General features: G+C 37.4%; 2 protein-coding genes and 1 pseudogene across 3 annotated transcripts; 2 read left to right on the top strand and 1 right to left on the bottom strand.

The window, feature by feature from the left end:
* Positions 1 to 263: 263 nt before the first annotated feature.
* On the top strand, positions 264 to 4,460 carry LOC18041813 (probable GTP-binding protein OBGC2). Of its 2 annotated transcripts, none has more exons than XM_024184379.1 (10): positions 264 to 470; positions 605 to 1,094; positions 1,244 to 1,335; positions 1,529 to 1,612; positions 2,048 to 2,125; positions 2,692 to 2,892; positions 2,972 to 3,079; positions 3,322 to 3,396; positions 3,557 to 3,777; positions 4,062 to 4,460. In XM_024184379.1, the coding sequence occupies exons 2-10, from the start codon at positions 803 to 805 to the stop codon at positions 4,120 to 4,122; spliced, it is 1,212 nt and encodes a 403-aa protein (XP_024040147.1). In that variant the 5' UTR covers positions 264 to 470; positions 605 to 802; the 3' UTR covers positions 4,123 to 4,460. The 2 variants fall into 2 exon arrangements, with proteins under 2 accessions (XP_024040147.1, XP_024040146.1); XM_024184378.1 differs by having other exon boundaries at positions 628 to 1,094.
* A 1,154-nt stretch (positions 4,461 to 5,614) lies between these two features.
* LOC18040416 (dehydration-responsive element-binding protein 2D) lies at positions 5,615 to 7,589 on the top strand. The gene has a single exon (XM_006435021.2). It carries the CDS (start codon positions 6,510 to 6,512, stop codon positions 7,254 to 7,256), a length of 747 nt encoding a protein of 248 aa, XP_006435084.1. The 5' UTR covers positions 5,615 to 6,509; the 3' UTR covers positions 7,257 to 7,589.
* Positions 7,590 to 7,892: 303 nt separating this feature from the next.
* On the bottom strand, positions 7,893 to 11,023 carry LOC18041485 (annotated as a pseudogene).
* Between the last annotated feature and the right edge of the window lie 410 nt (positions 11,024 to 11,433).

Here is an 11,433-nt window from a genome sequence, read left to right on the forward strand (position 1 = left end):
TACATAAAATATTTGCACAAGGTTTATATATATATATATATATATATATATATATATATATATATATATAATATTATATATTGTGCAAACATTAGGATCTAACTATTTTAATATTATACATTGAATTAGAAATGGGTAATGACAAAGCTTACCCTGGAATGAGTGAAAATGAATATTCCAATGCACGGCATGCCATTAGAATTTATGCACTTGATAAAACCGAAATTTCACTTGTGAAGTGAAGCCCACAGTTGACCCAACGGGACATGGACTCGGACTTAATAAACATCTGAACCAGTCCCGCCTAAATTAGGCTCTGTCTTCCTCCACATTTTGTCTCATTTGGCTCTAAGGTGAATGAAGATAATGCCGTCTCTAGCATATCCTCTGTCATCGTCATCTTCATCGTCATTTCTAACTCCGCACTCTTACAACAAAATACTATTCAACAATCAACTTATCTTAAAAAGGTATTCTCTTCAATTTCTCATTTCGCTCGTTTGTTCACATTTCTCTTTGCATTAACCGCTCATGGGCTTCTGGATGTTTTAAATTATCAATTCATTTGAATTTTTGTTTGGCTTTGTTTTATCTTTTGTCTTAGACGGCTAAGTCTTCTTATTGCAGTAATGTTCTCAAATATGAGAACTTGAGATATGATTCAATCAGCTGCAGACATACAAGGACCAGGGAGTCCAATTCCACAAGCCCAGCTACATTAGTTAAGGAACCACACAAATATTTTGATCGCGTGCTCATCACAGTTCGTTCAGGAGATGGTGGGCACGGTGCGGTCCTTCGCATGCCCACCCAAAGTGCTGTTGCTAAGTCGCATGGCAAACTTGCCAAGGAGAACCCGTGGAAAAAGAGCTCATTTAAGAGGGATTTTGATGGATCACTTATCCTTCCTATGGGTGGCCATGGAGGCGATGTTGTCATTTATGCGGATGAGGGAAAAGATACGTTATTGGAATTCCATAATAAACGTCGTTATAATGCAAAACGTGGCGGAAATGTTGATTCCGTGGGTGTTTTGTCCTCACAGCTGCGTGGTGGACTTGCTGCCCCAACTTTGCGAATACCTGTGCCCTTAGGTTTGTATGGTTCATGGTTACTATCATATAAGGCACCTGACTTGGAAATTTTACTGCCAGTTCTAGATAATATCCATGAATGGATCTGGCGAGTAAGCATGTTTTTATTCCTTTGTATATACTTTTCTCCATGCATATTCATGTGACAGGTACAGTTGTAAAACACAAGCGAGGGAAGTTGTTCTCTGATCTAGCACATCCGGGTGATGAAGTGCTTGTTGCAAGGGGTGGACGAGGAGGGGTAAGGCTTTGTTCACTCGCAATTGATGAAATTTAAGTCACATCTTTTCGGACTTTTATTACCTTGGTTATGGTAGATCACATGTCTTGTTCTGTTTAAATAAAAGCTGCCAGATTAACAAGCACACTGTTTAATACTTGATGTCTTGTTCGATACTTCTATTTTATTTTCTTATGTTTTCTTTTTGTGGCAGATTAGCTTGTTAGAGGTACCAGAGAATAGAAGGAAAAGGATGACGACTCTAACCACAAACATCATGAGGGATGACACTGATAAGGTGGTGATAGCACACTTAATTTTCTTCCTTTAGTTATTTGCATTTCAGTGGAATGAAACTCTGTTTAGAAATGGGACACAAATTATTCTTGTTGGTTGCAAGTGCAAGTGTAATTGTCTTTCACTAAAGTAATCCTTTTTGTTAGCATCTTTTTTGCATTGTTTATGTGAATTGACTATATAGTTGGATTCAATGACATAGGCCTTTTCTTCTTTTTGATAGAAAAGAACAAGCTGATCTCTTTCATATTGTTAGTTTGATTATACAACTTTCAAAATATCCTGTCAATAAAGTGATTATCAGATAATATATTCATCCTGTACTTGGTTGAGTAGAAATCTATATATTACCATGGAAAAAATATGGATGTGTGGCTGTCGAGATTTGTACCCTTTCTTGTGCTAAAAACTATTACGCATCTTTTGCATATTGCAGGTTTTAGTTCTTGGTCAGCATGGAGAGGAAGTCAGTTTGGAGTTGATCCTTCGAGTTGTTGCTGATGTTGGTCTAGTTGTAAGTTTTGATTCAACTTTCAATTAAGTCTTTATTGATTTGTGGGACACTGCCAAGATTAAAAAATTTCTGGAGACTAGTTGGCCTGTGTCAATCTGATCCTTATGGAGACTGGTTTGGCTTATACTTTCGACCCTAACTTGATTTATTTGAGCCCAATCTATTTGCCTACTGTAGCTCTCGAATGTTAAATCTGTCAATTACTATTTAGCTGAAGGATATCCACGGTATAGTTTTCAGCCTATCAATTGAGGTCCACTAAAATAGTATGCTTGGATCTGTCTGGTTAGGAGTTTAATTTAGATGGAAAAAGGGACACAAAAATGCTGTTGACATAGTTGGCTATTGACTTATGGCAAGTTGATCAAATGGGAGTGTTTTATTTGAGGGGCTTCCTCAGAGCACTTGCTTCTGTAACTAGCTTTCTCTACATTTGTTAAATACTTATTCGAAAGAAAGAGGAAGAACTAACTTTCACTTTTGTGTAGTGGAACCTACTACCAAGTGGTAATTGAGTTTTGTAATGTGTAGTTTTCAGATTACTAGATATTTACTTGCTTATGTAGGGACTTCCAAATGCTGGAAAATCAACACTTCTTGCTGCCATTACACATGCAAAACCTGATATTGCTGACTATCCTTTCACAACATTGATGCCAAACCTTGGACGCCTTGATGGTGACCCTACTCTTGGTGCAGAGAAGTATTCTTCTGAAGCAACACTAGCAGATTTGCCTGGTCTTATAGAGGGTGCTCATTTGGGGAAGGTATTATGTGATTTCTATCCCATTCAACTTGTCACTTTGATGTTTCATAGTTGTAAACCTGTTTGTTCTATTCGTCCAGGGTCTTGGTCGGAACTTTTTGCGGCACCTAAGGAGGACTCGTCTTTTGGTCCATGTCATTGATGCAGCTGCTGAGAACCCTGTCAATGACTACAGAACTGTCAAAGAGGTAATATTCCCTGAATCATACCCTCTTGCTTAATTATATTAATGTTCTCACAAACTGCCCCTGTTGGTTCTGTTTTCATTTTGGACATATAGGTTTGTTTTTTTTTTGTTTGGGGGGGTGGGGGGTTAACCACGACTCTTAAGAAGTTTTAACAAGTTGATCTGCATTAATTTCACGTACATCTTAATTCTGTTTATCTCAACATTACCACCTTTCTATAACAGCAGTTTGTGATTTTGTAGGAATTGCGGATGTACAATCCTGATTACCTTGAACGTCCTTTCATTGTGGTGCTCAACAAGATTGACCTTCCTGAGGTTTCTGGCACTGTTTTTTTTCTTTTTTATTTTTGAATTGTTTCTCTGTATTGGTACTTAGATCTCTGTCAGAATGTGTTAAGACTGTTCATATAAAATGTCTGATCTTATAAAATATTTCCTATATTTATGTTAAGATGTATGACGATTCCTCTTCCAGGCAAGGGATAGGCTTCAATCCTTGACTGAAGAAATGCTGAAAATTGGATGCGATAAGGTAACTTCTGAAACAGAGTTGAGTTCGGAGGACGCAGTTAAATCATTGTCGACTGAAGGTGGCGAAGCAGATCTTCTATCTTCTGTGACGTCTGTAAAAGATAAAAGGGATAAAGAACTTGAGGACTATCCACGCCCTCTGGCTGTTGTTGGTGTTAGTGTCTTGTAAGTTCAGTACTATTATTTTAATATTTCTTTGTGGAAATAATGTATATCTATGTCTTAGCAAATTACATACTCAATCTTGGCACTTTGCAAAGTTTTTAGCTTCTGTTACACTCAACTGCTGCTTTCACTTTCCTTTCTTTCTTTCTTTCTGAGGGCAATTTACTCCTATTTTTGCTAAAACCTATTAGATTCATTTTACAGCTTGTGTTTCTTGAATGAGAATGTTTTTCCCTGAGATTAGAAACAAACTTCGTGAAAATTATGTTGTGTTCTTTTTGCAGGAAAGGCATCATGATTCAAGAGATGCTGAAGGAGATTAGGGCAGCCTTAAGAAAATGCTGAGATTCCAATTTAGTGCCGGGGCTAAGTACGAGTCGATGGCTATGTCAAGAGTTGTAAAATGTTTTTAATCGTGGTCTGGCATGTGTGGTCACTAGTTCTCCATGTAAAGGATACCATGTTTCATTGTAACTAGAGCATGGTCGTTTGAAACCATTTTAGCCCTTGCACCACTCCAAAGCTTTAGGGTGCTAGAGTGGAACATCTCTTCCGGGGTTTTAACCTGCAACCAACATAAGTGCATAAAATTATGGTGCTTACAATCCTTTTTTTTTTTTTTTAATCATTGTATGTTCAACACTTTTGAGATACACTGACGCCAAAATATTTCTTTTGCTTCATATGTAACCTTGTAAATATCTACCAGTTCCTGGTTGATAATTTATGTTTTTAAATTGATTACTTGTACCGTTACAAGAACTTTGGCGTGGATCCATGGTTGTCGACAACTGCGTGTGTGACTGCCTACAGGCCTTGTGTCAGTGGTCTCATGCTTCAAGCATACCGACAAAGGTAGAGATGGCCAACGGGCCGTGCTGTGCCGGTCAAGGTCCATCAAAGGAAGTCCATGCGTGTTCGTGTTCGTGCTCGTGCTGTGCCGTGTCCACTCGTGCCGTGCCCACACGTGCCGTGCCTAGGAAAAATAGCTATTTTCTTTTTTCTTTTTGTAAGAGCGCATGCCAAATTATCTTATTTTTTTCAAGCTTATGTATTTTTTATGAATCCACGTGCCTTTATTTAAATTTAATAAAATAAAAAATTCAAAATTCAAGTACATATTCAATAATAATAAATTAATAATAATAAGAGAATGTAATATGAGTTACTAAGTTTGACTCTATGGTATTAAAATTTTTTTTTAGTACTTAACAGTTAACAATAACAATAACAATAATTTTTTTAAAGGTTAACTTAATTGTTAACTTGGAATTACGTAGAGTCATATATTATAGTTTATAATAATATTAATACATATTTATAAAATCATGATATTTATAATTTTATTTATTGAAATCATGATATCAATTATTTATTTAATAAATTATAAACATAAATCAATTATAATTTTTTTGAAACTAAGAATTAAATAAATTTAAAAAACTTGAGCTAATAAAATATATTAAAAGATTCAATTTCAAGTTATTTATAAAATCATAAAATTTTAAGTTTACTTTCATTAAAAAATTGAAACGTGCTTATTGCGTGCTTTTTCGTGTGCCATGCTTTGGTTCATCTTTAATCGTGCCGTGCCGTGCTGTACGGACACGTGCTGTGTTCGTGCCGTGTCTCGTGCCGTCCAGCCTATTGGCCACCTCTAGACAAAGGTAAGGACTTGAGGTTATTTTGATTTTTGAAAGTAAAATATTCGGAGTCCTTTTAAATTTTACTATTAAATACAAATTACAAAAGAAAAGTAATTGGGGATTGCTACTTCTTCGTCCCTTTTTATGTGGGTCAAATTGCAAAAGCCATTCGAAAAATTTCTACTGAAATCGGCGGCTTGCAGTATTCAATTAGCATTGGTTGAACATTGGAATTCTATCCGCGCAGAAGTTTGTGCAAGCAAATCTCGGAGCTAAGCTTTCGCATTCACAGTAATTCAGCCTGGCTAATGTCAAAATTCATCATTTTAAGAGTTTTGCTTTTAGTTCCGTTCAGTGATTGCTACATGCATTGCATTGCAAATTCCACTTTGTTCTCCTACTCGAATCAGCATCCTGACACCTGAGAGATGTGATCAATTATGTAATGTGAGCAGCCGAGTTGGATATATGAGTCTATAAATCGGGGGGATTCAGAGTTCCTCGAAAGTCGTGTAAACTGTTAAGAGTGGGGTCCAAAACCATATAAAAGATTTTATGGTTCCCAGACCAGTTTTTTTTTTTTTTTTTGTTTTGGTGCAAAATTCCACGTACCCACGTATCAAAGTAATCTTGCTAGTTGTGATGTGCTCGTTTTGGAAACGCCCGATGTATATACATGTTCTTATCCCCAACCGATTGCATCCAAAACACAGTCACCGCCCCCAATAGTAAATGCCCATGGCCATTATCCAATTACTCTTTAAGAAGCAAAAAATTTTAATTTCCATATTTCGCCTTTGTCTTCGCCAGCTGAGCTTGTGTAAAAAGACAATTGTGTAAGCCAAGTGTGTCTTTGAGAAATAAACAGTGAGCTTTGCTGTGGACACGATTAAACTAGTTCTTCTCGCCAAGTATCAACGCACACTCATTCTGAAAGACACGTTTCAAAGTGTTTCTTATTATGCCACTTTTAAGCTCTTATCCCTCCGCGTTCTCACATATATACAGCCACCACCCCCCGTACAATGTACTTACTTGAACCACAAATACAAAGACGATCTTGTTTTCAGAGTCCTGTCTTAGGGAATGTCAAAAGCACTTATGGGTGGTATTGGAGAGAAAAAGCAGCTTAAGAAGCCTGCACAGGCTAGCTCAAGGAAAGGTTGCATGAGAGGCAAAGGAGGCCCTGAGAATGCTCTTTGTACTTACAAAGGTGTTCGACAGAGAACTTGGGGCAAATGGGTGGCCGAAATCCGTGAACCGAATCGCGGTGCACGTCTCTGGCTTGGGACATTTGACACTTCCCATGAAGCCGCCATGGCTTATGATGCTGCTGCTCGTAAACTTTACGGCCCAGATGCCAAACTCAATTTGCCAGAGCTTCCATCAGCTCAATCTCATCACTTGCCAGCTTCTTCAGTCAATTGTACCCAGCATGTTGCTCAAAGGCGAAATCAACCGCAAATGATCCACAATTCAGGTATCACTTGTTCATCAAACAGCCCGCTTCCCAGGAGTAGTAATAATGATGCAACACAAGTTTACAATTTCAATTACAATAACTCAGCCATGTCTTTTCTTGATAATGGGAGCGTTGGGTCTCATGGGAAGTTGGCTGAAAATGAAGTCAAATTCAGTCTGAATGAACAGGAGACGGATGGATTTTGGGAAAATTTGAACGTGAATTCGCCTGTATTTGATGAATCAATATGGGCAGAAGCAGCAATGTCCGTTGATTATCCAGTGATGGGCGAACAAGGACTTCTTAATGCCAACTTTGTTGATGCAAGTTGCTGTGGGTGGGATATGTTGCCGACTCCGTGGTGCGTTTGAGTATCTGACTTGGTGATTGTCCATTCCAAGTTAGATATGCTAGCCTCTTCTAGTCATTCACATGTAGATATGGTGTGTAGATGAGCTATATATAATTGCAGTCTATAATATACTCCTTACTTAGTCTCCCAAAAGAAGAAGAAATAGGATGTGTCCTTTTATATAATATACAAATCTGTAGTGTAACGCCCGCGACGCCACATGGGTTTACTGGGCTTGTCGTGGCTAGTTTATGGGCTTTGTAAATACTAAATAGCAGTCACGTGCTAGCGCTAGCTAGTAGCTTTGCCTAATTGTATCTGAAAAATACTACAATCTGATGTTTATACTCTATACAATATGTGTAAAACATGGCATGCAAATGTTTGTGAAGCAGAGACCTATTTTTCTTTTTTTTTTTTTCCATTTTTTTAATATCTGATAAGCAAGTTATATTCATTTTCGGTGTGCTATGAATGACTGGTATCATTTTCGGTGTGCTGTGACTGAACTCCCTTCCTTCCATCTAAAATTGAGTTCCCATGACGACCCCAGAGATATAATTAGTTGAACTTCAGATTATATAAATATAATTACTTTCTTTGGATTGGAAATCGTTTCTGTTTCAGAATCAAATATTATTTTCACACATGATTCACAAGCACAGAAAGTAATATCTGTTGGGCCCACCATCCGGTACCAAGACCTTATTCTGGATAAGTGATAATATGAAAGAAAGATTCCAGGTGACTACCTGTCCAAATCCTCTGTATGCCTAACAAGAGCGTTTACATGTTTCGTATCAACTTGGCGTAGAAATAACCCTGGCATTATATTGCAGCTCTGGGCAGTTCCCCTGAAGGTTTCCAGTATCTGTTATGCAGCCATACAGAATCAGCTTCTACTGCATAATCATCTTGATTGCGATGCCAGCCAAAGTAGGCATGAGTCCTGTTCTTTACATCAAGTATCCCGTGGCCGAAGCTAGCTTCACGATATGCTGAATATCTAGGCTGTGGCTCTGTCATTCTGCTCAATTACAAGAGACATTTGGAAAAAAAATTGTTAAAAAAATTTCCATTCACTGAAGCTCAATTCCTAGCTACTTAATGTTAATCATTGAACATACTCTTTTGCCAATCCTTCTTGATTTCCTCCATCTCCAATGGTTATGTAAACTGGAGCAGATTGATTGCTAACTGGGCTGCATAAGGCATTTGTCACATTGTATACAATGTTGGACATCCGTTCCTGCAATGCAAGTAATTAGGCTGTAATCTGACAATAAAATACAAATTTCTGTCTTTCAGTTATTGTCCTTTTTCCTGGGAAACCAAAATAATGTGGCAAAAAGGAGGCGATGTAAAGGAGAATAGCAGGTTTAGAGACTATAGATAGCAACAAGTAGTAATTCCACTTTCAACTGATGTGTGAAGATAAAATTCAATGAATATCCACAGCCAGCTGTAGCCAAGATTGGATAAAATAAATCAGTGGAAAACACGGCATTTGTAGATCAATATTTTGTATAGGAGCATTGAGGCATCCAACTGTGATTCCTATAGAAGAACAAGTTTGTATAAACTGAAGAAGTTGCTACTTCTTTAAAAGGAGAAATGTCAACTTACAGATCGCTCATAGGCATGAACATGAGCAGCAAAGACGACATCAACTTTGTACTCCACAAACCATGGCTCGTACAGTACTCTCATAGGTTCTCCTTCCATATAATGGTGTACATAACTATTGTATAGAGGACAATGCATGAGAACAATAAGCCATGGTGTCTCACTTCTGTTCACTTTTGGGAACTCCTTTTCCAGCCATTTGTATTGAGGCGTGTATTTCCCTACAAATAAGAATTTTAAGTAGATTTTGAGAGACCTCCAGGTTATTAAATCTACTACAATTAAACAATCATAAAAGAGAATTCTCAGTGACATTAAAAATCACTAAATCACCAAGCAAATTGAATTTACAAACCAACTTACCAGGCAATTTTCCTAAGATTGATGACGCTAAACATATGAGAGCCTAATGCCTATGATTATTTTTGTTTAACTTAAAACCACACAGGACCATAGGAAAGTATGGGCGAGAACTAATTTACTTACCAAAAGCAGAATAAGATGACATGACAATGATATGTACTGAAGCTCTTCTAATAGAGTACCAAAAAGGAGCAGTACTATATGATGCTCTGTATGGTAAATGAAAACAGTTTGCAAAGGGCTTGAAGGATATAGCTTCACCCTAAAACAAATTCAACACCATTCATTTTATACAGAAGTTGCATAACTGGCTGGAGCCTTCTCAAAAAAATGCAGGATCTTAACATAGGCAAAGAATAAGTGAAAACCATAAAGTCAAAACATCTAAATTTTAAGCTACAAATTAGCAAAAGTTCAAAATAAGATGCATACAAGTTGAGGAGCAAAATCAATTTCATGATTTCCTGTTGTCCATATCCATGGTTGATATGCAGCATTTCTCTCGATGAACCTTCCCCAAGTATCCCATCTGTTATTATCATGAAATGGATAATCATCTGCATAAGAGAGGTCTCCAACAAACAATACTGTCTGTCCTTTTATTGGGTTTAACTCATAATGGGTTAGAGTCCTATTTGAGTCATAAGTTTGCCCAAGATCCCCTGCTCAACATGCAAGATAAAGTGAGATCAAGATACAATTTTGCAGCAAGCAATATATATACAATTTGTTTATATGCTTTCAAGTAAAAGAGTGCTAGAAATGCGTACATTGGAAAATTACCAGCAAGTTGTTAGTCAAATTAAACCAACATGAAGAAGATGCATCGAAGAAATAATTTTCTCAAGCAAACACCTGAAACAAACTCCAAGCAAAAGAAATACCTGTGAGGCCGAAAGTATACGGGACATCAGGGCCAACTCCTGGAGGAGTTGTAAACGAAAACTATCGAGTTGTGTTTCCAACTCCAACCTCATAGTAGTACTTTGTGTCAAACTGCAATAGTTACAAAATTGAGCAACTTAAGCATCGAATTGAATGTCAAATTTATCCCATAAAATTTTTAACTCTAACCATTAAACTAACACTGAAAACAAAAAGGTTAACAATGAATGAGTGAGACGACTGACAATGAGTACACTACGCACCTCTAGATCCTCAATGGTACAGTGATGAATGTAATTAGAAGTGTAATTGAAGTAGTTGTAGGTAAGAACAATGCCATGTGCCTGTTGTTTGAGTGTGGAATTCTCAGCCCAGTAAAGCACTGTGTTTGAACCGGGTTCGTCCGGAGTAACCCAAGAGACAATAACGCCCTTCCCCTCATGATCTCCTTGTGTTATGTGAACCTTCAGTCACGCAAGATAATTATTAAAAGATATATCAGTAAGCAAGCATGAATGATGAGCCCTCCTCAGTCAATAGACTAACGAGCAATTCGATGAAAACAAAGTAATCAGAGAACAATCAAGAATCATTTCTACAATAATTAAAAGATCAAGGAAAAAAGAAAAAGAAAAAACTCCATGACGTAAAATACGAGAAAGAATCAAACCTGTGAGGAGCATTATAGCCAGGAGGCACTTGAAACACATACTGTCCAGCGGCATATCAGGAGAAAAGCTGCTGCTTCTTACAAAACTACTTGTTCTTACAGCTGTAGAACTCGACGATATCATTATCAATCCCACAACAGCAACAGCAAGAACAAAAGAGTCCCACCGAGCTGCCATACTCACCGTTACCAACATATGTTCTATTGTTAATTAATCTGATAATGGCACTAGGAATATTCATTCACTTCCACGAGCCACGTTTCAAATAATGAAGTTATTGTTTTAACTTACTACTTGAACTGAACTCGATTGTTGTGGACGATGTGTAACAAGCAACGTGGCGGGGCTACGAGTTCTTGTGATTGAGAAAAAAGAGCAGAACTCTCGTTCAGTTGCTGCTTCTGGTAGTTTAGTTTCTGACGCGTGCTGCTAACCGTCGGGCGTCAGTCAAATGACCAAAAACACATGCCATTTGTCCATGCAATTTAATTATTTAAACCACTATTCTAAGACACATGGAATATTCAATATTCGATGCCTGCTTAAATCACTGCCAGATATACGCCCTCGATGCGGTTATGCGGGACTGGGATCTATAATTTCAACGGATTAACAAATAGAAATGAGTTTCTAATTATATATATATATATA

The sequence above is a fragment of the Citrus clementina genome, unplaced genomic scaffold (genome assembly GCF_000493195.1).
Source record: "Citrus clementina cultivar Clemenules unplaced genomic scaffold, Citrus_clementina_v1.0 scaffold_5, whole genome shotgun sequence".
Classification (NCBI taxonomy): domain Eukaryota; kingdom Viridiplantae; phylum Streptophyta; class Magnoliopsida; order Sapindales; family Rutaceae; genus Citrus; species Citrus x clementina.